Source organism: Chroicocephalus ridibundus, chromosome 2 (assembly GCF_963924245.1).
Source record: "Chroicocephalus ridibundus chromosome 2, bChrRid1.1, whole genome shotgun sequence".
NCBI classification, from domain to species: Eukaryota; Metazoa; Chordata; class Aves; order Charadriiformes; family Laridae; genus Chroicocephalus; species Chroicocephalus ridibundus.
In genome coordinates, this window is record NC_086285.1 from 117,252,959 (window position 1) to 117,278,657 (window position 25,699).

Here is a 25,699-nt window from a genome sequence, read left to right on the forward strand (position 1 = left end):
CCCTTTTGCTGGTTTTACATGTGTTCTGTCAGTGGCATGGGTGGCTGGGGTCTTTCCCTGTACCTTTACTATACAGCTTTCTAGACGAGAGGTTGCACATCGCATGGTAGGACACTGCGTTTTGTGTAAGCCAGGGAAGCAAACAGTCAAGTGGGTAAAACTGGGGGAAGTTTTGTCAAACTAAAGCCCAGGCGTGGGCTCCTTCAAGTCCTGACTCTCAGGTTTTTGATAAACCTGTATAATTTTATGCCAACCTGCTGGGTTTTGTGTAATCGCAGCATTTGAAATGGTGTCCCATCTGTTGTTGCTTAATTTTTTTGGCTGTCACATCTTTTCAGAGCAACCCTTCAATAAAATTCAGTGTTCTCACAGCACAGACTAAATGCAGCTCCTGTATCAGAACGATTTTATTTGGGCTTGGTCCTTAAACAGGGCAGTGGGGAGAAGCAAGAGGGCAAGCTGAAGCCAGGCTCTGTGCTTCGGGAGGTTGTGGAGCCCTGATTACACTGTAATTCATGCCTATACAGAGAAGGTTGCATTCCTGGCTTTTACCTTTCCTCATAGCCTGGATTATTTAACCGCACAGAAAGACCTCAGAGTGCATCTTCCAAATCTTTTCTTCAAGGTACCTCTTTAGTAATCTTTAGTAATTTGTATATATTTAGTAAGCTAGAAAGTCAGTGGTAGAGTTAAGAGCTATGTATTTGCAATAAAGAGTAAACTTAATAGCTCTGATTTTACTGTGTCCATCTCTAGGCAAAGGAAAACAAAGGAGCCTGTTAGAGCTCCCTGGGTTTTGACTCCAGCCCTGGACCTGGGGCACATTAGATGAGGGTAGTGGGGGTTCGATATCAGTTTCAAGCTGACAGGCAGAAAGTGCCAGCAGGCAATGCAACATGCCGTTTCAGCCCAGCTTAGTTAATGGAATTGCTCCTGCCTGTACGATCGCTGTAGTACACTGTGTTTATGTTATTGATACCAACAGCACTGGACTCTTAAAGGATGGAAAGGTCTGGCTTTTGTTGGGGTGCTGTTCTGATGTCAGTTTGAAATATGCTGAAAGTAAAAGTTCCAAAAAGCCAAAGTGCTGTTTTATTGAACCAGCGATAGAGAGGACTGAGGCAAGTGAAACAAGATCCTTATGAAGCACTGGAACATACATGATGTTAGATGCTGAACTGCAGTACATCCAGTGACATCAGTGACGTTCCAGCTCATTACACTACACAGGAAGCCGGAGTATGGTGACAGAAAGCAGGCCATGTCATAAAATGAGTAATCTTAATATGAGACTGTAATCAAGTGAAACTTATTCTATGTGTGGTTGCTGTCAAAGGTTTTGTTTTAATTTCTGCCTTTCTCTGTGCTTTGTACCTCTGCAGTCTATCAGTCTTCCCAGTTATGGATCTGGCCCGGCTTCCGTTAACGTTAAAATGGGGAGAATCAAGCTTTCTGTTATCTGTGTGTTTAGAAGGTGAATGTGATGTGCTTTCTGCCCCCGAAATGTGGGGGATGTTCAGAGACTTACAGGATTGGAATCTGAATTTTAAACCCTTGGGCAGAGGAACCTTGCATTCAGCACACCAGGGCTCAAAGAGCCCATGACTACCAGCTAGCAGCAGCAAAATGGTGCTCCAGACACCTCGATTTCCAACTGTGAAATAATTTCAGTCTCTGAATACCCACTACAAACCCTTAGAAAACTGCACTTTCCCTCTCCAGCTTTTTCAGCAAGCAGAGCTTCCCCTCCAGCAAACTCCTGGAGACTGTCGACAAAACTAAGAAAACCAGCCCACAAATTGGGATCCATACATAACAATAGCAAATAATAATAGCAAACTTGGCTATTGAATTACGGACTCTTCACCTTTTCTTTTACAGAGCAGGAGTTATTGGCCTTACAAATCCAAGTCACCCAATAAATGGGCTGTGGAACTGCTCGTCTCTGTGCCAGCCCCTTTCCTGCCCACCTGCACCGGCAGGAGAGATGCCTTTCCCCTCTGGAGTTTCTGTTCTTGGGTTTATGCCTACAAGTTTTGTCTTATTTTTCCCTCACATTTCTGTTCCTGAAAAAAGAACCAGTGGTTCCTAACTGATATTATGCCTAAACTCCAACGAACACAAATCTATGACATCACTTTCATCACATGGCAACGGAATGTGACATCATAGCTGAAAGTTTAGAACAAACATGAGATGACATAATGTGGAAAGTGGGCTGACGTACGAGAGATGTATTTCTGTCTTAGCCACGGCTAGTATATATGCAGAGAGAATTGAGGAAAATGCCTTGTCAAATTAACTTTGTATAAATCCTCTTCCTGAATCACTCCAGTATTGTAATCCCTCCTTCAAGTACCCTGGGCTTAAGGAAGTCACTGGAAAATGCGGTTCCTTGAAAGAGAAATACAGTTGACTTAACTTGATATGTCGGTCACCCGTCCTCCGTGAACCCATGGGAAGTGGCCCATGCTTTTCTCTTAAAAAAATGAAAAATAAAAAAAAAAACACTCTGCAGAAGGTTGTAAGTGGGGAAAAGTAAAATCAGCCGTGGGGTTAGGCCTCGGGGGAAATATAAGTTACTCATAAAAAGCTACGGAGCAAGTTTTGATTAGTTAAGTAATCTGGTACATAGAATTTATTAGAGCTTAAAGCTTTCCTGTGGGAATCCCCTAATAGTACACAAATAGAGTAAAATGTCAAAGAAATGCATTTTCTGACAGACACAGAAAGCTACATTAATCCTGGCCTGCTTAACACACATCAGAAGGAGGGATAAATCCCACCCATTCGCTCCAGCACAGTGGTCCAGTTTGCATGTTTTTACACGTTTGTGTTACTGATGAATTTCTTGGTAACTTAATCAACACTTCCAACACTCTTGAGCTGTTCCTGAGAAGCACGTAGAGAAAAAAGGAATATTGATTTCCTAACAGACTCAAAGATATCGAACCATTCTGCAAATAGCTCAAATATAAAACAGTAATGGCCTGTTTTCTCTCATCAACTTGAGGCCCTTTTTCTTAAACTTGTCCACAAGGAGAAATTCACCGGCATTTTTCTGTTGATGTAGGCGTACCACTAGCTTTACCAGCATAGCACCCCTTTCTTTTCTGTGGAAATAGTATTGTCCAAACCCACAAAAAATAAGAAAAAAATCTCTCTCATTATGGAAGGAAAGCGTTCACATGGTAACCATTTGTGGTAATGGTTGCAAACCAGGGCCAGTACTCCTACCAGGTTTTCACAATGCTATTTTATTTCTGTAGTGTCCTTCTGCCAGAGCTTTTACTGTTTCCTATTGCCTCTGTAGGGAGACTGGATGCTAAGAGCAATCTGCTGTGGCGTGATGCCTGACAAAAAGGATGCTAATAAACATTTGACTTCCAAAGCTCACCATAGTCTTGTTAGCACAATCGGAAAATAGTCCTGCCTCTCAGGAAAGCCACAGGTTTTCCAGTGAAGCAGAACCTACTTCTCTTCCACATGCTAAAATCCCAAAGTGATTGTATCACTAAACTGATACTTCAACCGCCGTGGAGGCTATCTTGGCAGAATAGGCAGACATCTGTTTACGTAAATAATTTTTTCTCTAGAAAATGGAGGAGAGGAAATGGGGAGATAAAACCAGAAATGTGTTCTTTGGTGTTGTTTAAAAATTCTTAAAATCTTCTTTTGCAGGTATTCAGGAGGGGACGCAATGTACCAAATGTAAAAATAACTGGGCACTGAAGTTTTCCATCATCTTATTATATATTTTATGTGCCCTGTTAACAATCACAGTAGCCATTCTGGGATACAAAGGTATGTATGCATCAAGCCCAACATTTCATTTCAGCCAAGCATCCAAGTGTATTTCCACTTATTAGATAGACAGGCAATTTATCACATGTCACCTTAAATATCAATACCTTGTCAATGTTGGCTTTTTGTACACAAATAACAACAAACTACAACCTTAGAGTTTTCACTTTCAAACAATTATGAAGTTTTGAAACTAGATTAGGCATTTGAAAGAAAAGAAAAAAGTTAGGACAAAATGATCGTTCTTCCACCATGAAGAAGTACTAACTGGAAGACTAAAAGCTCTGCAACATGTGCTATACCTTGATTTCACTGAGCTTTTTTACATATATCACACTTCTCCCGAATAAATGTCCTTCTTAATGGGAGAGTCAGGAATAGTCTTACTAATGTAATATTTATCACAGGAACAAAGCGTAGGATCAGTATTACTTCGAAATATCTGGAAGAAAGATGGGACCAGGAGGTGCCAATGTATTGAGTTATCTACAATTATTTTGATGAACAAAGACGCTTAGATGCTTTTTACAGTAATTTCAAAGATTATGGTAGTTGGGCAACCCAGTAATGGAGAAAATTTCATTTGTGCAAGTCATCGGTAGGGCCCATTGGAAAGCACAGCTTAAAATTCCCATACGTCTTGATCACTAATTACCTGTAGCCACTTAGGCATTCTTATGAATATTTTGATGTAAATGTCTGCTTGTTGTGCAGTCACAGCTATAATAAGTTAAATAAGTAAGACATGAGTTTCTGGTAAGAAAAAGAAAGTCAGTAATGCCATTGTGAGCAGCATGTTGCAGAGAAAACCAAGCTAGCTTTAAACTAGCTGCTTGAGTATGGCTCTGAGAGTAGCTTCAGAACCCCTCCAAGAAGCTGGGTAAATATTCATGTGATTAGCACGCAGTGCGTCCTGTGCCGCCAACAGCTGCACTCGTAGCAGAGCTGACATCACCTCTGGTCCTTTGCCAGCAAAAGAAAAGGAAATTGTAGAAATAGAAAGGGATAAATACTTATTTAAGAGGATTTGGTACAGTTTTGAGTGGGAAGAAAATTAAAACTACTTGGTTTAGATGGAAGATTTAGCCAGGGAGAGGAGAGAATGTGAAGGACAGATAGAAACACATAGGTATTCCTTTTTCATGGTAAAGCAGACGGAATGTGGCAAATTAAAATCAAATGTAAAGAAAAGTAGTACATATATAATTGGTCATACATTCTCCTGAAGAATGTGTAACTGGTCTCTGGAAGTCAGATTCTGAGAGAAAATAAAAAGACTTTATGGGATTCAAAAACTTGCTCTTGATCTATGAAGATAAGATAATTTGGTTATATGGACTAGGGGAGGACAAACTTAGGCCTTTTGGAGGTATAAATCTGCAGAAATCTGCTTGCAGAAGATGAGAATAGGATCCTTCTGGGCTATAACCCAGCCACTAAACACCTGGGATTTAGCAGAATTTTCGTCAAGAGAGTTTTATACCAGGCCATCAGTTGTGGGGCTCACCAGAAGACTCAGACCTCACTTGGCATCAGAAACAGCATATCAAGTTGGAGGGACCATTGCTGTATATCTTGCTTTGGCGAACGTTTGTTCATGTGTGTGTAGGAAGTAATAGCAATAAGGAAACTGTCCAAAAGATCTCTTTGGGAGAGGGAGTTTCTCCTCCTCATTTCAATCCACAGTTTTCAAGCTGCTTTCTCTATAGGGACCTCTAGCACTGTGTTTTCTCCAGGCTTTGCTCTCATCTTGAGGGCCCTTCTTTACTACTCTGATTTCTAAATCTCCTTCTTCTACTGAGTAGCCATTGGTGCCTGACCAGGGACTAGTCTTTCTGTCATAGCAATACCAAGCCACATCTATCCAAGGCAAGGACAAAAGAATTTCCTCTCCCACCCAAAAATGGGAAGAAGATTATAGGAAGGTGGATAATGCACATCTTGCTCACAGACCTTAAGACATTTTGGTGACCACTGCTCACCAACTTGGTGACTGCTCCACTTGAATGCCAAGGAAATGGCATATGGTGGAGAAAAGCCCTGTTTAGTCCAAGGTATCCCTTTTGTAATGCCAAGCAGCAAATGGTCTTATGTCAGGCATTACTTTCACCCTCTTTACCTTCAGCTCCGCAGCACCTAAGCGCTAATTTGCAGGGAAAACATGAGTTAGACAAAACCCCAGCTGGTGGTACATATTCAAAGGAATTACTGCAATATTTTTGATGATTGGGAAGGAATTAGGCCTTAAAGGAAGAACAAAACTCAAAATAAAATTTTATAGAACTCTCGAACTCTCCTCTCTGCATCAGACTTTGGCTTGTCTTTTTTATTGCAATATTACGCTGAAAGAAGGAATTCTGCTGGCATCAGGGATTCTTTCAGTCTCGCAGCTAAGTTTCCATTAAATTTGCCTCCTACACTTATGTTTATAAAGCCCAAAACTACTTTTAAAACTTTCATTTCCTACGTGGTATTTAGATATCCTTTGTGATTTAAAACGTTAAAACTACTAATCAGTGGATTAAATATGGCAGGCAAAAAAATAACTCAATGGGAGGCAAAGTCAACATAGAACAAACCTCCAAACTGGTGGTAAAAATTACATAGTAGGTTGCAGAAACCTGAAACCAAAACATGAATTAAACATCAAGGTCATGAAGGAGTAACAAGCCGAGTTTACTATTAGTTTGCTTTGAGAAGACATACTAAATTATGGTTAAAAAATGTTTAAAAAGCAATCTGTAATTTTTTACGCCTATTTTCTTAAATTAAATGCAAAATACAAAGTTATAATTTTTCTGGCACCAGCCAGTGACGGATAAGCCTATTGAAGGTGAATGATCTTCCTGTGACTCATTGCAGTGAGGGAGGCTAGCATGCACTCAGCTTGAATTTCTGGTAGTTCTCATTCTCTGGTCAGTCCTTGTTTTTAAGTTTTTTGACTAATGCCTACCATGACTTTCATCTACTTCTATTATCTGTCTCCCAGACAGAGTTTGTGTGCCATTACCTAGGGCCAACACATCCCGGTGAGACGGTACATTTTGTCCCTGCTTCTGAAACAGTGACTCGCTTGCAGACAGTCCTCATTGTTCCGGTCAGCAACTACTTGAAATTTTTACTTCTTTTGGAGGGTCTTTACCACATTTTCCACAGTGACCTTGTCAGAAAGTAAGATGATAATGTAGAGAGATCTGACCAAACTGAGAATTAAGGTGAAGCTATCCAAGAGCAAGTTTAAGGCATAGACAGACTTTGCATTTTTGAGAGCAGCAGACTGTTGGGAGCAGCAGAGTGGCCTTCATAAGGGATGTTACGGCTGGTCTGCCTCTTTTGCCTTTACCTGTTTCTGGAGAAGATGGGAAGAAGCTCTTCAAGTAAGCCCCAGAAGTTGACTTCCAATCCTGAGCGTGCTCCACATGCTCCCCTACTACTGAAGGCTCCATCCAGAGATGGTGGTGGGAGCTACTGCCAGGGAAGGAGAGGCATTCACAATAATAGGACATCCATCCATATGACCCCTTTGGACAGCAAGAGCAACAAAACCTACTTTGGCCACAGCTCTCTACTCGTTCTCCCCAGAGTTCATCTTTTCCACTTGCAGGGCGGTAGCAAGAAAGAAAATAAGCTACAACTTGCTTGGGGAAGGAGTTTGGGCATGAGATCAAGTCCCTCAGGTCCACCATTTGTTTGACCATGGAGGCTAAGATCGTGCCCCTGTACGTAGCAAGTATATGCATTGATTTGTCTACGGGGTGACAAAATTCAGCTTAGCCTGCATCACGGGGAATCCTTGAGCTAACCCTGCAGAGGGTTAATGTTTGCAGAGACCTTTACTGTTTCTGCTGCTGGAGCTGGCTGGTTTGAAATTGGCTCTGGCCTCTCTCCTCTACACTTCACACGACAGGACTGACTTGCCCTCTGAGGGGAAACAGAATTAAAATACAGGAAATGGTTTGTCTGATATAGCTAATTCTGTACTTCTCATCAGTTAATCTGGGTAAGTCATCGCCAGTTTAGTGTCAAATAGACAAAAATCAATACCTTCTGTATTTGAAAGCAGCCTTCTCTTTCCAGCCTCTCTAACCCAGCATCTTCCAGCTAAGTGTCACGTCAGCCCTCTTGATCCAGGGATGCTGATGCTGTCTGGCATCCAATTACACACTACAATTAGAAGCTATTACTTTCTGTAGGAGACAAGCTGCTGGGGACTGAAAGACCTTTTAACAGTGCTTATTAATGATCTCTCAGACACAGTCCAGGCGTGGTCTTCCCCACATATCAGGGCCAATTGTCAATAAGGCTTCAGATTAAAGTGTGTAGATTCTAATTGTCAGTAAGGCTTCTGATTAAAGTCCTGCTTCAGCAAATTTTTGGTGTGTTCCACACAAAGAACGCCCACAGCTACAGACCAGCTTTGGTACTTCTAGTGCAGGGCGGTGTTTTTCTTAATTTTCAGCAACGAAAATACCGTACACTGTTGTATCTTTAATTCCATTCAATCTCATCTAACTGCCAGTACAGGCTACTATAAATTGGTAGCATTTCTACGATTTTCATTTGCTTTGGACTCTTCAGGGGAATATTTTAACCCAAGTTTCCAGTGTTAGATTTCATTCAACCATGAAAACATTCTTGTTGTTATAGGACAGCATAAAATCTCAGTTTTTGAAACTTCAGATCTGAAGTAGAAACTGGCATTCATTTGAACAGCAAAAGGAAGAAACTACATTTTCCTTTCACTATTGATAATATATATTCATTTGCCAACTCCAAGTGTGTTGCATAACTGGAGAAAACAGGTGAATATTATGCTAAATCTGAATTAACGAGACCCACAGGTGATGTCACATTCTTAGTCAAGGCACAGGTCCAGCAGAAACACTTGGAGTAGGCCTGCTTTTTAAATCCAGATGCTTTCACGAGGTTCTGTCTACGTGCCCAGAGTAAACCGTGTCCTTCACAATGACTATCCAGAAACAAAGCAGAACACCACAGACTGAACAAGGAGCTGCCTAGAACTAGCCAGGAGGGAAAGCCAGGTATGGTCCCCACGCTTACTGCACGTGATACATAGGTGTATGCACGCATCAGTGGAGTGTGAGAAGCAGCTGCAAGACCTTTGCTGATCTGGGCTCCAGCCTGGAAGACAGTTGGGCAGGACAAACAGAGAGTCAACTCTGGCTTCATTTAGGAAAAACAGCATACAGCATTTTGGCAAATAACTTTAATGGGCAGAAGAACCAGTGAAACATTAGTGCTACATTGTGGGGTGAAATGCTTCCTAAAGCAGAAAGCATTGAGCAATGGTCCCTCTGAAAAATCAAAGCCATTACTGTAGTCTAGATCTGGTGTTTAGCAAGCCATGTGCCATCGTCCCAAATGCAGAAAGCCGCACTCTGACACCATCTTTACGTACACGGTAGTGTCTGTTTTACTGGCTTGTTAACAGTATAGAAAGGAGAAGGAAGGGAATTCATCAAAGGGTGTCTGGTCTCTCTGAAAACCTTGAGACGACTTCTCTGTTATAACTCCACTTACCTGAGTGCAGTTGCACCAGAGATAATCTTGGCCTGCTGTTTCTCCAGTTGGCTTTGGGGAAGCAATGAAAGCCTGCTGTGTAACTGTGGTACCCCGAGTCAGAAAAAGAAGGGCAAAAGTTAATTAAGAAGGAGCACTTGGTGGACTACACTTTAAAGCTCTGGGATTCTTGTGGTTTCTCATGAGCAGCAAAAGGTCCTCTAAATTTCCACTTCTTGTAAAAACCCCAATCTTTACACAGCAACAACTTCTATGAGGCTATTTCCTAGCTGCAGATTATCTCATGGACAGAAAGAGTTAGCAGTACCCCACACAGGTTTACAGACTTGGCTTCACTATCTCACGACATGGGAAACACCTTACTTCTTCTATTTGAAACAGGGAGACTGGCACAGTAACTCCTGTAGCCTCTCCCAGGGTTGGTGCAGATCCATTCTGCTCCCAGTGCAGCAAAAGGGCTAAATAATCTGCCGATGAGAAGAAATTTCTGCCCTGTGTGTGGTTTGAATGCAGAAGCGCATTAGACTAGGTTTGGCGTGGAAGCTGAAGGGTGCCTCTAACCTTGCAAGCATTTCACATTTTTGTCACTGTAAGCCACTCCAGGCTCTTTATTTGTTACTCTGCTTTTTCCATTCCCATATCAATTCAATCAAATAATCAGATTGTCTCAGTGACAAGAAAATGACTCAGACATTACAAAATAAAGAGCATATCAGCCATAAATCTGCACTTGCTGAATGACCGTCCTTTCAATCTTAATGAGGCAGAATGGTTTCAAGACCATTTTGGATGATCTGTATCATTATCAATGTTTAAAAGTTGAACCCCAAAACGTTTAGTAATTGCATCTTCAGACTGCTATCACAAACCAAAGTTTGTTAGCCAGGTGGCAATTTTTAATGATTAAAAGGCATAGGAAAAACAATGTTCTTTTGATGGAGAAATGGCTCATAGGAAAATAAAAGGAAGTTTTCTCTCATACATGTGAACCTTTAGCAACCAGTCTGCCTTTGCCACACAGCACTGTGGTTGGAGCATGGAAATACTGTTAAAAGAAAAGGACTTGGTTCATGAGGAAAACCCACAAAGAGGAATTTCCTCATTCAGGAGAGATATTGCTCATGAGCACTGGGCAACTGGAAAAGTGGTGGGTCCCACCAGCAGATAGGAGCTCATCCTTCCAACATTTCACAGAGCAACAGCAGAGTGTAGTGGCAAGCCAGGCAATTCTAAGGTAGTTTCTTTTTTCTTTCGTTTCATAGTAGTGGTGGTTTTTTGGTTTGCTTTATTGTTTACTAGACTTTTTTCATAATTTCACTTTTTTTCTTTCCATAACATACTGTTCTCTTTCCCCTAGTTGTAGAAAAAATGGACAATGTGACAGGTGGCCTGGAAACATCCCACAGAAGATATACAGAAAAACTCACAGAGGTGGAGAGTGGTCTGAAGAAATTAGGTAATCAACACACAAGCAAAGGCCTTTTGTATTATGGCTTTGGGGTGTTCTTCTGGCAGATAGTGGCAGGAAATTTGCCTGAAAAATCTCTGGCTATGACAAGATACGGCACTTCTATTCCAATTTCTCAAGTACTTGGGAAAGCACTTAAAATAGTTAAGATCAGCTCTACTTAGGACAGCATTTTAAGCGTACTTCAGTGTTTACAGTTCCCACTGAAGTCACTCTGAAATCATTTATACTAAAATAAACAGACACTTAAAGGTTGTCCTCAGGAGAGAGCCTTCTCAGTGGTAGAGATGTAAAACATAGCAGAAGTGGTTCCACAGCACAAGAGATTCTACATAAAATGAAAATCTGTCACCCAGTCATCTTGATGCTGGTTTAGCAATTAAGATTCAAACCTGAAGGCCATTTTAAGGGGCGCACAAATAATCAGCTGTTGAAAACTCCTATGTCTGAGGCAAGCTGATTACTTCCATAAAATGTTTCTTAATCATCTCAGGGAATACAGGACACAAGGCTGTTGTGAGTTCAGGTCTCCTAAGTGCTATCACAGTTCTCAATTTGCAGGAAGATGGAAAAAGATCATGGATAAGGATTCTACTCACTAAGTGTACATTTCTACTTTTTTTCCTTGTCTGGAAAGGAAGCAGAGTTGTTTATTATAAATTTCTATATACGTAGACTTATAATTTATATAATTAGTTTTTATATAAATATTAATACGCACATACATGCATGTGCTTCTTGAAATAAGTTTTGTTTAGCTTCATAAACCGTATATTGAGACGTGTATTTCTAGGAGAAATTACTTGCTTGCAGCCTGATCATAAATTTTTACGACTTATTCCCCTCAAAAAATAGCTGGATTCTGAAGTATTTTCACGCTGCTTTTAGTTCAAAGACTGGGAGTAATTCAGTGGCATGTACTTCTAGTGATACATACACAGAAGTAAATGTTACACCTTAAAGCATATGCAACCTTTTGGGTTATATTTGGGTTATTATATTATGCTGATCAAATTCTCACAACTCGGAGCACCTTTGATTCATTCACGCCCACACCTTTTTACACGCTGCCGGATGGATGGCCAGGGAGATGCTCAGGACCATCCGTTCCCATTTAAGTGGAGGAATTGCCATGGAGGAGGTAAAAAATGTTATGAGGCAATGTGTGTGGGAGGCATAAAGGTAAGCGAACTGCTGTAAGGCCAGAAGGGTAACAGCATGTGGTGAATGAAAGACAGGCCTTCAGGGATTAGCTGTATGTGGACCTGGCAGTTGTCAGAGCTGTGTGAGGAACACAGTATAATCATCTGAGCTATAACAAAGAGGTAAACACAGAGTCAGAGCTGAGAAGATCCTGGAGTCAGACAAGTGGCAGGGAACTGTGCTCCGGAAGATGTCCATTTGCGAAAGACTCCATAAACACTTCAGACTGAAGTCTCACAAGCCACCATTTGGTGTTCACCTTCGTGACTCATTCAGATACCCCAGAAGGCGGCTCCATACACAGCTGTATTCACTGTAGTTTATGAAAATCCTTCTGCCCTCTCTTGGAGTCATCTTAAATGACGGACTTCAGACCGCATAATTCATAAATATAGCTATACTTAGATGAGGACAAAAATATATGGACTGTGTGTAGGAGAGGGAAGTAATTGAGGTCAAGAAAGGGAATCTTCCCTGAGAGTGAGTGTTGACTGCTTATTTCCTTGGTTTCTATGTCCTGGCTGATGAGCTGTACAGCCTCAAAAGCTTAATCATACCCAGGCAAGCTTCCAGAAGTATACTGTAGGGCAGTGTAAGCAAGAGCGGAGATGTTCCTCTAAGATTAAAGGTTTTGCCTTCCTGAAACTCAGAACATGAGGAAACAATAATAGCAAAATAAATGTCATTAAAAGCAATAGTAGTACGTTAGAGAGAAACACAGAAATACATCATATCCTGTCATATCTGGAGTAGCCTGCTGGCAAAGCTTTTCTCTCTAACCCAGATTGTTTTAAAATAGGTATTAGAAATTTTTTAAATCTCAACACAAGAATTTAAAAAATTAAACGATACGTACTAAATCACAGTGAAGATATTCCACCTGCCAGGAAAAGGAGGAAGAAAATATGAACAGCTAAAATTTACCTCTGAGCTTTCAGCAATAGCCAGTTGTAACTTCGAAACATAAACTTACGGATAACTCTGTAATATTCTGAATTCTGCTTACCATTCAGTTTTCAGTAAGAATACAAGCACTACTTGCCTGAGTATATTCATCAATTTCTACCAGTAGCTCTTCCTGTATGTGACAACAGAATCACCATTTTGTCCTCCTCAGCAAGACACAAGGTCTTCATCTCTTTGATTTTTTGTCTCTCTTGTGGCAGAACTTTCCTTAGTGGTTTCTCTTTTCTGGAATAGATAGCATAGAAGTTCTGTTGACAGAACATTTTGACAATCTGACTGTATTAAAATGGACTGTTCTTTTTTATACTGTGTTTTAAAATACTCATCCTAAAGTCTTTCAAATTTCTTTCTGTACAACAGATGACCAAGCTGGACAAAAAGCCATGAATACTAACACTGAACTGTCTAGCTTCAGATCTGACATACTTGCTCTTCGTCAGCAGCTTCATGACATTGCAGAGAAAACTACCAGAAACAAAGATACACTGGAGAAGCTGCAAGAGTCTGGAAATGTATTAGATGATAGACAGAGCCAAATGAGAAGTGCCTTGGACAGTAACTCTTTCATGATCATCAGTGTCAATAAGACTCTTCAGGCATATACTGGCTATATCAACAATCTTCAGCAAGACACAAGTAATATTCAAACAAACTTGCAAAACCAAGTGCATTCTCACAATGTGGTCATCATGAACCTGAACAACTTAAACCTGACACAAATACAGCAAAGAAATCTTATCAGTGTCCTGCAGAAGTCAATGGAAGATACAAGCTTAGCTATTCTAAGAATCAAGAATGACTTTCAAAATCTACAGCAGGTTGTCCTTCAAGCCCGGAAGGACACTGACTGGCTTAAGGAGAAAGTACAAAATTTGCAGACTTTGGCCGCCAACAACTCAGCATTGGCAAAAGCTAACAATGATACACTTGAAGACATGAACAATCAGCTCAGCTCCTTCAGTGGGCAAATGGAGAATATCACCACAATTGCCCAAGCCAATGAACAAAATCTAAAGGATCTCCAAGAACAGCATAAAGAATATGAAAACAGAACTTCTGCCAAATTCAACCAGCTAGAAGAGAGGTTCCAGGTCTTCGAAACTGATATAGTCAATATCATTAGCAACATCAGCTACACTGCTCATCATCTACGGACACTCACTAGCAATCTCAATGAGGTCAGGACAACTTGCACAGACACCTTGAGTAAACATTCAGATGAGCTGATTTTTATGAACAGCACACTAGCCAATATTCGCTTAGATTCTGCATCTCTCAAGATGCAACAGGATTTGATGAGGTCAAGGTTAGATGTTGAAGTTGCCAATTTGTCAGTAATCATGGAAGAAATGAAGCTGGTAGATTCCAAACACGGCCAGCTCATCAAGAACTTCACTATCCTACAAGGTATGCAGCTTCTCTAGTGATGCCCATAATGGTCTATGCTGAATGCCTGCTTGCATTACTTCTTTAGTTCTGTGGAAGTTAGTTAGCGCATGCTGGTACAGAGTTTTCCATTATCTAATCCTAAACTTTGGAAATGTAAATGTAGCTTGGATATTCCTTACTAATTTTCCTGTGCCTTCTCTACATACCTAGAATGGGGATGCTATGAAAGAAGGTTCTGACTTAGCAAAATTTTATTCTGAGTGACTGACTGGATCTGCTTTTGATTTAGTTTCTAAAATAAGCTAGTGAAGGTGTGGAACCTCAAGAAACCAGTCCCTGCTAAGGAGGAAATGTCTAAAAAATATACGTTGGCCTATTCCCAGAAAGGTCCACCCTTACTGAAAAACAAGTTGCTATTTCACTTTAAGCCAGTTGTTAGTCTGCCAGAAAACATCCTACTTTGCTTAGTTTTTAATCCTGGGATATTTTATTTTCTCCAGAAATAAATAGCATTGAGTTTAGGAGGTCTCTCCCAGCCAAGTATTATCCCAGATGAAAAGAACGCTCATATTTCCAACCTGATGTGAACCAGTCAGGCCTAAAACTCCAGTCACAAATATAAATCCATTGCTCCAAATAAACTGAGGCTGATATAGAGCCAAGATTACATGTCAGTAACCTTAACTTTTCTCATTGCAGACAGGCCTAAGTGACTCCAGGTTAGGAATTTATCTCTGGAGGAGTTTAAATGATGTAGGATGGGGGGGGGGGGGCGGGGGGAGGGGGCGGTATTGGCAAGGCATTTGCTCATCCGTGATCAGAATCCAAAATTATATTGTTGTTTATTGTTGTCACAATATTTCCATTTCCTATTGTGGGTATTGCTCTCTTTCCTGTTATAACTGGACAATTAGCAAATAGTACTTCTGGTCTTTTCCACAGTTGGCCTATTGCTCGCTATCCATCATTTTGTCTCATTTTGACAACCCATTATTGACAGAGCAGCAAACTGAGTCATTGCAGGAGAAGGAGTCCTGTAGTCTAAGAGTGGAGTGATGGGGCTAGAAGGAAAAGGGAGCATAGCAGAGTGAGGGAACAAGAGCATCAATGAGCAGGACCGTGTGCATCAACAGCACGGAGTGTGTCTTGCAGGGACGGGCACCTTGGCTGGTCACCTGGAACATGGGGTCACCATCCAGTTCACAGGACAAGGTGCCTCAGATTATTTTCTTCTGTATCCTGTATTTCACGGAGACTGAGGAAAGAGCAATGGTATATAGTGCCTGAGAAGCAGGCATACTTTTACAAGCACTGCTCAAAGTAGCTCAAAGCAGCACCATTTTCACAGTGCTGAACAGCCAGTGTTGCTGGTCAAGATATATTAAACAAAGACCCGATGTGGGCCTTTTGTTTTGTTTTCTGTCCATATCCCCACTTTTCATGTTTACATTGTTTCAGGCCCTCCTGGTCCAAGGGGACCTAAAGGTGACAGAGGCCCTCAAGGTCCTCTTGGCCCCGCTGGCCTGAAAGGACAAAAAGGAGAGAAAGGAGAGCCCGGACCACCAGGACCTGCAGGTGAAAAGGGCCCACCTGGTCCAGCTGGGCCACCAGGAGAAAAAGGAGGGAAAGGTTCAAGAGGATCGCCTGGCTCCAAAGGTCAGAGAGGTTCTCCTGGCAAGACGGGTCTTCCTGGACCAAGCGGAGACCCAGGGCCACCAGGTCCACAAGGCAAAGATGGTCCACCTGGGCCACAAGGCCCACCAGGATTTCAAGGCCTGCAAGGAACTGTGGGAGAGCCAGGGGTACCAGGACCTCGAGGACTACCTGGGCTACCTGGAGTCCCTGGGCTGCCTGGTCCAAAGGGCCCACCTGGCCCGCCAGGGCCACCAGGTCCAGGGATGCCAATGGCACTACAAAGTGAACCTACGTCAGTGCCCGAGGCTAATGGTAAGCTGTCAACACACCACGTCCATCTTCTACTGAGAAACAAATATATGTAGCAGAGGGTGCTCACCGCTTAGTTACTGGTTCAAATAACCTCTGCTACCTTAGACTAAGTCTCTGCGATTTATCACAGAGCCCTGTTAAATGAAGCCATACCTGTTGGTCTTCCTTCTGATGACCTGAAACTCATTTAAGTTAATGTTTACGGCTAAAGAAAAAGCAGCAGTGGTAGGAGTAATAAATAATCCCCTTGACCACGCAGTTTAGCCTTGATTTCACAGAATCAGGACCCTAATGAATAAATCCCCAAACTGTATGTAAGTATTTTAGGTGGCAGCATGCTGTAGATGAGTATGGGATACTCTACTATTTAGTGGCCCTCTGCAGAAAGTTATGGCTGACCCATTGCATTATCAGTAACTGGTTTAACACAAAAAATTCACATCACAGGTTGTTCTCCTCATTGGAAGAACTATACAGAAAAGTGCTACTACTTTTCAATTGAAAGAGAAATTTTTGAAGAGGCAAAGTTATTCTGTGAAGAGAAGGCATCACGCTTGGTTATCATAAACAACAAAGAGGAGCAGGTAATTACCTTCTCCTTCTGTTTTTCAAGGAGAGAGTTTGAAGTTATTTAACATGTGGAAGCCACAAGGCAAGCGGGAAGCTGAGAGCATCATGAATTCATATAGTGAAGCAGACACAGTGATTGACTCCAGTTAGCATTTTGTCCACCCTCTGCCTGCTCAGCAGCTTCTGCATGTGCAGAAGGGCAGTGTGAGCAGGGCTGGTGCTGACCCTAATGGTGCTGGGCACAGAGCAGCCAGGAAGGCTGGCAAGAATTGTAGGAGTTTTGAACCTTTAAAGATGGAGTCCGTTATGCCTTGCATATTATCCAAAATGTGGTTTTTGCAGTGGTGAATATAATTTAATTTTAAATTTCCTGATTCCATACATGCAGTCTGAGACTACTGTGACTCAAAGCCATTTTTAATCTAGCTATACTTTTAATAATGTTCAACAAAATTATTTGGTGGCTACATAGCAATGGGAATGTCAAGATACAACTCTTTGAGTTTTTCAGTTTGTATCTATAAGACGTTGGCTGTGACTTTATGTCAGCCTGATTTTCATGCCCAGCTCTCTACCTCACATGCAAACGCTGGTGGATTCTAAGGTGGGCAAGGGCTCACAAGGCCAAGTCCCGAAACATATCTTCAGCTTAGAAAAATTTCTCTGGCCCTTCCTATTCTGATAACCAAGATCCTCATGAAACCACAGTGGGTTATTGACTCCAAAGACAATTGTGTGTGTTTGTTATGGACTAAGATCTTTCTTCCACAGCAATGGATAAAAAGGCAGATTTTTGGGAAAGGCAGCTTCTGGATCGGACTAACGGATTCAGAGAAGGAAAATGAATGGAGATGGCTGGATGGATCCTTACCAGTTTACACGTACGTAAATAAAAAACAATGCTGTTTATTTTCTGCAGATGCTATCACTCTTGCTGACACTTCTACAAGCAGCATCTAGAAATTATCCGATAGATCCAGAGGGTTGTAGATGCCAACGAAATAATTCGTTACTGAGGGTGCTGCTGAACTGGTTTTTTTCTCTCTCTTCTCCACGCACAAGGCTTTCTTTCCTTGCCAGGAAGAAAACTGAATGTTGAATGAAAGAATCACAGAACTACATAGCGCAGTGTTTCTTGCCAGAACATTTGCTCCTGACTTTTATTACAAAGTTGAGATAGAAAGCACAGACAGTTTTGCTGTCTTGGTTTGAATTTTCCTTATTTGCATTACAACTGGCTATAAATAGAGTGCTCGTTCTGATAAAAAATGACCAGCCTTTAGATAAAGCCCAAATCCAAATGGAAAGCATTAAGCATAAGGAAAATGCATGAAACGAGGGTGTCTAAGCTCTGGCCAGCTGAGAACTGAACTGGCAGCTCTCCAGGAATCCTAGGGCTACACCTAATTTGTCCTAAATGGAACAGATTGCAACCACCCAAATTTTTAATACTGAGGAGTGGACTAAAGAGTTTATAGAGCTGAGCATGCTGTGCTCCAGAAAAACAGGCTACAGTCAGTCAGATGTTACGAAATGATTAGCTGTGATCTCATTGGTGTTCATTTTGATGAGAAACATGGAAAAACTCAGATGTATTTCCAAGGAGCCGTCATATTTTTCCCTTTTTCTCCCTCCCCGTTTTCATCTTCCTTTCTCTTTATGGCAGCACTGTGGCTGATTCCCACTTCAGCCACTGCTTTCCACTTCACCGTGATTTTAGGTGCCCTGTTGTAACCTCAGAGCTGTCAGTTACTGATTTTCAAAGTATTTTCTTACATCTGGAAAGCTGTGAGTCTTCCCAGGTGCCTGGTCAAACGGTCTGTGTCAGGCAGGCATGTTTTCAGCTGAGTACGGACCGTATCAGCCAGCAATCACAAGCTCCCTTCAACAACCTGTTTCTTCAGGAAAACGGAGCTTTCAGGTCCCGAGGTTGGAAGCGTTTCTCGCTTGTTAAACAAAAACAGGATGAGGAAACACTTGCTGCAAGCTTTTTACATGCTGCATTAGGTTTCCCCATCAAAGCTAACGATCTCAAAAAATACGTGTGTATATATACTTTATACATTCCTTGTAAGTCCAAAAGTTCACTTCCCATCCAAATATGGGTCCGTAAAACAGATAAATCTTAGCTGTGCCTCCCGCAGGCCCGCCTCGGTGCGGTTGGAGGGCTGAGCGCCTTTGCAGTGAGCGGTGGCAGGGTGCTGCCATCCTGGGCAGCACTGGAGAGCCTGCCGGCTCTTCTTAGTCCCATCTGCCGGCAGGAACGCGGTGCGCAGGCTTCGCAGGATTGGAGCAATGCACATGGAGCACTCCCACTGTATGTGCATGTACATTCAGAAACTAAAATAAAAGTTCATCGGTCTAATTTTAGGTCTCTGAGTTTTGGCAGCCCGAGGCCGAATAGATTCCCTTCTCTGTAATACATCTGTTTTCCATTTTCAGCAAGAGTCATGTATTGTTTGTTTCAACGTGTATTTCCCGTTCAGAACAGATCTCATGATGTTTTCGTTAATTTCTTGCGGTGAAAAGCTGTCATGTGTGCTGCGTTGTGCAATCATATCTCTTGCTTTTTGGTTGAAAGAAACTGGAAAACCGGGCAACCTGATAACTGGAGCCACGGGCACGGGCCAGGGGAAGATTGCGCCGGGTTAATCTATGCTGGGCTCTGGAATGACTTTTACTGTGAAGATGTTAACAATTTCATTTGTGAAAAAGACATGGACAAAGGTAAGCAAGGCGCTTGGTTTGATTATTTCACCCTACCCCTAGGAGGCCGAATTCAAGTAAATTTTCCACAGCTATAGGGGAAAAGATCCAGGCATAAGGCTAGATGCTATGGCAGTGCCTTGTTCAGGAACAAGGGGAATCACACCGGGGGCACTTCTACTCTGATCGAGCCCAACGTGGGCTTTTCTAATACTCTGCACGATGCAGATGCTGGATTTATTGCAATAAATCTTGTGCTTTTGTGTCCTTTCACCACAAGAAAAGAGCAGCCTTCAAGCTAGTTGTAGGCATAGCATGCTCTGCGTCTTGACCGTCTCCTGTAGACTTCAAAAGTGCCTAAGATTTCAAGCATGATTTGGCACGTGTGCTCCAGACCCTGGCCACACTGGAAGCTGTTTTTATAGGCTCAATGGTCATGCAGGGGGGAAAGCTGGCCTTAAGATGGCTCAGGGACCAGCCTTTGAAAACCCAAAGGACTCTGTTTTGAGAGTTTGTGCAACAGGAGGTACTTGGTGACCGCTAAGGAGATCTTAAAATCCCCACCGCTGCCAGATGTCCTGTAGGGCTGAGAAGCTGGGTCCACAGGCCATAAGCAATTCATCTGTTGCAGATGGCATGGAGGACTCATAAACTGCCAATGTGGCCACACAGTCACCCAGGTGATTGCCACGGGCCGTTTCTTTCTGGTTATACAGGCATTTCTGCAATGGCAGGGGGCAGGTCGTTCCCATGGCCGCTTAGAGCCCGGCCCCACCATCACAGAGCTAGGTGGTATTTGTGTTCATGGTGGGGCTCTGCCCAAAACATTCTCTCCTCCATACAACCTGTTCAAACGTTGCTTTGCCTGGGGTGCCTGGCTGCTCCAGTTGCAAACACGTCGGCTGAATTTCAGGGAAGGCAGATGGAAATGTCAGCTAGAGCCAAAATCACATCCCATCCATAAAAACTGCCCCCCTAAATCAAAACAAAACAAAGAGCTGAATAAGCTTTGTGTGTGCCTAACTCTGGGTGTCCAGAGTAAAGGACTGTGTGTAACTAACAATGTAATTTGCCCTCTTTTTCCTACATACGTTTGTTGTTTTAGGAAAACTTCACGGTTTACAAATATTTATCCTCCAGGACTTACAGGATCTGAATATGAGTCCACTTAAATTTTTAACACACCTTGATCTCTGTAAGTTTTCTTTTTGGAAATGCATTTAATCTTCACAGGTTTTTAACGTGATTTTTTTTTTCTCTTTGTTTTTCTTTTTTTCCTCTCATACTGTAGGGCAAATATTTGGAGTGTAATAGGCTGTGACTGTACAGATACCTACATATTATAGAAATTTACCTGAAGAAGAAGAAAATCCTGGGAGAGAGCAACATTGCCTACCAAAATTGGGGGGAAAAAAACCAACCAAACAAACAACAAACAAAAACCAACAAAAGCAAGCACTGAAAACTGGTTTAAATGCATAAAGGAATTCAGCAGCAACTGTTCTCCAGCATCCTGCAATTATTCAAGGCCTTTCAACCCACAACATGAGGAAATACCGTTGGACTAACTCTGTTATAGATTTTCTTCCCAACCAGTAACCACATACATAAGTAACTTTTGTCTTCTGAGAAAAGACATTCTGTCAATCTGAGTAAGACTGTTGGTCACTCATATAGAAAAACATATAAAGCAACTGTGTAAACAGTATGTTTCATTTGCTAAAATCCCAAATGTAGGAAAATTATACAGATACACGAATATATAGATTTTATATAAATATATATATATAGTCCAACTCTTATCAATAATATGGAATATACTTTTAAGAGCTTTTAAAACTTTGTATTTTTGTACAAAATATTTGCTTTTTACAATTGTTCTCTTTTTTACTGACTTTTTTTACAAGTATAGTGCACAGGGGCCAAAGAAAACAATAAAGGTACTAATAATTCATTAAGGTTTGCTGTCAGGCCTAGCTCAGCTATAGAGAAATATTTTTCCAGTTAGAAATATTTGTACTTTCCCAGATGATTTGTTCTGGTTAAATAACTTTTAAAGCAGATTTTAGATAGTGTTTTCCTTATTATGTGCAGTCTAGTCTGCATGTGTAACAATTAAGTTGACTAAGGACTAGATACTCATTATAGCTCTGATCACAGCCAGTGTTCCACCAGGGTACTATGCAAAGACCATGTTAATAAAAGCTTTTCCTTTTCCTTCCTTCCTTCCTTCCTTCCTTCCTTCCTTCCTTCCTTCCTTCCTTCCTTCCTGCCTTCCTGCCTTCCTGCCTTCCTGCCTTTCTTCCTGCCCTCTTTCCTGCCTGCCTTCCTTCTACTCATGAGTGCCACAGGAATAAATCTCCACATTTTTAGAATGACTCTGAAATGTTTTCATGCCTTCTCCCTTCTTGTGAGGAATTCTACCCCAGTAGGAGCTACCCACATTGCAAGTCAAGCCCAGATGAAGGATTTTATGAAAACAGAAACGAAGGAGCTGCACACACTGAAATATGTTTCTTTTTAAGAGAGATTTCAAAATTTGGTGAGAAAAACATGCCACACTCGGAAAAGTCAAATCAATTTGCACTTCTCCAAAGTGCTCTGTAAATTGATCTCTCTGTTTTCTTGGGCCAGTACTTCTCTCCCAAACAAACTAGAAAATAAAATATGCTGCAAAACAGAAAGCAGTGTGGCTAGGAAGATGATATCATCACCCAGACAGTTTCCTCCACGGTCCCATGAGCCGTTGTCTAGGCAGCAGTGCTGCTTATCAGGAATTAAAAAATTAGCAACCAGTTGAAGTTCATTAGCAGAAGCCCTGGTTTCGGTTCCCAGTTTTTATACTCTTTCCATGGCCACACTCTATACCACGAAGAAGAGTTGTTTTTCCATTGCCTCCTGACCTGCCATTTACCTTGGCTGAACGCAGATAAGTTTGCTGAAATACTCCAGCTCTGTTGGAAAGAGACAAGATCTTGTACTTCAGATTTTCAAATATTGCTCCTAAGACCAACCAGTTAAAGCCTGCTGCTTTCTTGCATCCCACACCCCCTCCACTGTTCCTTTTTTGGGGGGATGGCTTTTAATTTTAACTATAATTTTCTTAAAGAAAATACACAAAATGTTACGTTTGGGAATCTGTCCCGTGGTCCATATTAGATATGAGACAGGAACAACATGAAAATTGCATACGTTTAGTTAAAAGTGGAAGGTCTGTGTATTACAGCTGCAGAAACCATGTGTTGCCATCTTGGAGGCAGGGCTTTCCTTCAGGCAGTCTGGATTTCCAGAGACTTTTCTTTTGCCTTTTTCATCAGGTTTTGAATACAACATGATTCTGCCGTACACCCTGTCATGCTGTACCTAGGACTTGTGTGTAGATACACGCTGTAGTGTTTACAAATATATTTACAGTGTCTGTGGAGATAATGTTAAAGTGCTGTTTTTGGATAACGAGGTACAAAACTATGACTTTGCATGCCCAGAGAGCCTCACAAACCCTGGTGAGTGGAGCTTTGCAGAGCCACTCTGTGTTAGAAGCACTGCTGCCTTTGTTTGGAATGCTGGCTTATTTAGGTGAAATAAGCCTATTCTGAGCGTCTGCCATGTTCAATGAACAACTTCTTGCTGATGTGACAGAATTCTGTCAACAAAAAAAGTTAATGAGAAACCTCTGTGTAATCCCCAGCTGTACGGTTTCCTTGCCACGATTTAATTCCTCTCTGCCTTCAGCGATAGCAGTGATAGTACCTATCAAGGTGAGATGATCCAAGAGTCATCTAGTGTCCTCCAGTCCCTCTAAAGAGATTTTCCACTCAGTGGTGATCAACGGCTATAGCTGCACTTATGCCTGCATAAGGTTACAGAAATGGCTGTTTATCAGTGATTGAAAATGAGCAAACGAGCACAGCAGCTATGTTAAACTACAGGCAGTTGGGTGGCCTTAGCATGGAAATAACCATTAAACCAGGAGAGTTTAAGGATGCAACATGTTTATGAAATGGAGCACCTCTCCTATGAAGACAGGCCAAGAGAGTTGGGGTTGTTCAACCTGGAGAAGAGAAGGCTCCAGGGAGACCTTATAGCAGCCTTCTTATAAGAAAGATGGGGATGGACTCTTTATCGGGGAGTGGAGCAGTAGGACAAGGGGTAATGGTTTTAAACTGAAAGAGGGTAGATTTAGATTAGATATTAGGAAGAAATTTTTCACTATGAGGGTGGTGAGGCACTGGAACAGGTTGCCCAGAGAAGTTGTGGATGCCCCATCCCTGGAAGTGTTCAAGGCCAGGCTGGATGGGGCTTTGAGCAGCCTGGTCTAGTGGGAGGTGTCCCTGCCCATGGCAGGGGGGTTGGAACTAGATGATCTTTAAGGTCCCTTCCAACTCTAACCATTCTATGATTCCATGATTCTATGAAATACTCATTTCAAAGTGAATATCAATGCTGGTTTGTAATTATCTATAATAATGCTCTAGTTATCCACCAAAACGTGCCTGCGCTCAAGCTATCTGTTCACAGGTTTGAGGCAAAGAGTGTAGCTGCTTGGCAAAACTGGCTGGAGAGGGACGCTGCAGTTGCACGCCTGGCGTGTTCAGTCATCCTTAAAATCTGGCCTGAGCAGCCAGGCGAGCTGAGACAGGCCATCCTTCTGACCCAGTATTCCTGGAAGAGGGAAAGAGAGGTGTCAAATGGCAACAACGATTGAAATCACTGGGAGGACTGGGAGAGTGTTAAGACAGCTCAGGAACCTGTCAGAGAAAGGAGATTGGCAGGGATGCAAGCAGGACACCAGAAAGGGCCAAGAAATTATCATGAAAGTCAGAGCTGCCACACGGGGTCTGGAAAACATCCCCGTTTAATCTGCTTTCTGTATGGTTTGAGCGATAACACAGGTTGCATGGAAAGTCTTAAGTGATAGGAAATTATTTTGTCCCAGCTTGAGTTTTGGCTTTCCTTCTTATGCACAAATAGTGTAACTTGGCATACTCAGCACACATTTCCATCGCCCTTTTTCTTGTTTTACATCAAATTAAATGCAAGTTCATATACCCTGGCAAGCACTGGGACTGCTGCAGGAAAGGAAGGGAAAGGCAGAGGGGGTGCAAAGTCATTGTGATTTACATCCAGTGCTGGATTTCTTAATGTCATTTATGACTTTTTTCATTAATTTATTTGGAAACACCTTCAGCTGATTAGAGCGTATAAATCTCAAGCTCTCATCCCCTTTGATGTCTATAAATAATACCTGCAAATGTTCCAATAAAGGAAGCACTACGTGGAGACATGGAAGTGGATGTTGTTTACTCTGTGCATGCTTGTGTAACCAAGAGAGATGTGGAGATCAGAGAGATGTGGAGCCAGAGGCATTCGTTGGTATTAAAAATCAAACTGATGAAAATTATTTTCATTAAAGCCTTTCTTCTCACTTACACCGTCCTACTTCTACGTGTGACTGTAGCTATTTTATCCTTTCATTGCAGTTTCAGCATATTGTTCTTGCAGCACCTCGGTGCTAGAAACTTGGTTTTAAAGGTCTGAGCTGAACAAGACCCTTAAGAAGGTCTTAAGAAGCAAGAATTCCCTCTTGCAGTTCCCTGTCATAGCAGAAGCACACAAAGCATCTCAGATGGGCCCCCAGGTGAAATGTCTTGACGTGAGTAGAGCAGGATCAGTCCCTAGCTTAGCCATTATTGCATCAAGCTTAAATCGGCTGTTTATAATGGCTAATCTGATCTTGCTGTTTCTCTCTCGCTCAGATGGCTGACCTCCTCTTTTAATTTTCTGTTCCTGGCAAGTAGCTCCTCTGTTTTTAGCAAGTAGCAGGAACTGGTCTCTGATCCCTGGCAAGGCGAGGAGCTGGTCAGAGGGCGGCCGCTGGCTGTCGAAGGAAAACACTCCGCCACGAGCAGGGAAAAGGCAGCTGAGTCGGTTCACGTGTGAGAAAACAAAACCGCTTTTCCCCAATGCAGCTTCCTTGCTTAAAAGCACAGCAGCTCACGCAAACGTAGCATCCAAAGGGAACAAAATGTCTCCAACCCCAGCCTCCAGACTTGCTTTGCTTTTTTCCCCCATCACTTCTGCGGGTGTCTCTGTGCACCCCGGAGA

The 25,699-nt window shown here is 42.1% G+C and overlaps 1 protein-coding gene across 1 annotated transcript in view; it reads left to right on the top strand.

Moving 5' to 3' along the window:
* The window catches only part of COLEC12 (collectin subfamily member 12), a 106,747-nt gene extending 81,724 nt beyond the window's left edge, over positions 1–25,023 (top strand). Inside the window, exons 3-10 of the mRNA XM_063326665.1 lie at positions 3,682–3,804; positions 10,703–10,801; positions 13,343–14,389; positions 15,830–16,318; positions 16,766–16,902; positions 17,660–17,769; positions 19,470–19,615; positions 20,886–25,023. Of these exons, the coding sequence (XP_063182735.1) occupies positions 3,682–3,804; positions 10,703–10,801; positions 13,343–14,389; positions 15,830–16,318; positions 16,766–16,902; positions 17,660–17,769; positions 19,470–19,615; positions 20,886–20,905 (2,171 nt within the window). The 3' untranslated portion in view covers positions 20,906–25,023. The remainder of the gene's footprint in view (positions 1–3,681; positions 3,805–10,702; positions 10,802–13,342; positions 14,390–15,829; positions 16,319–16,765; positions 16,903–17,659; positions 17,770–19,469; positions 19,616–20,885) is intronic.
* Positions 25,024–25,699: the final 676 nt, after the last annotated feature.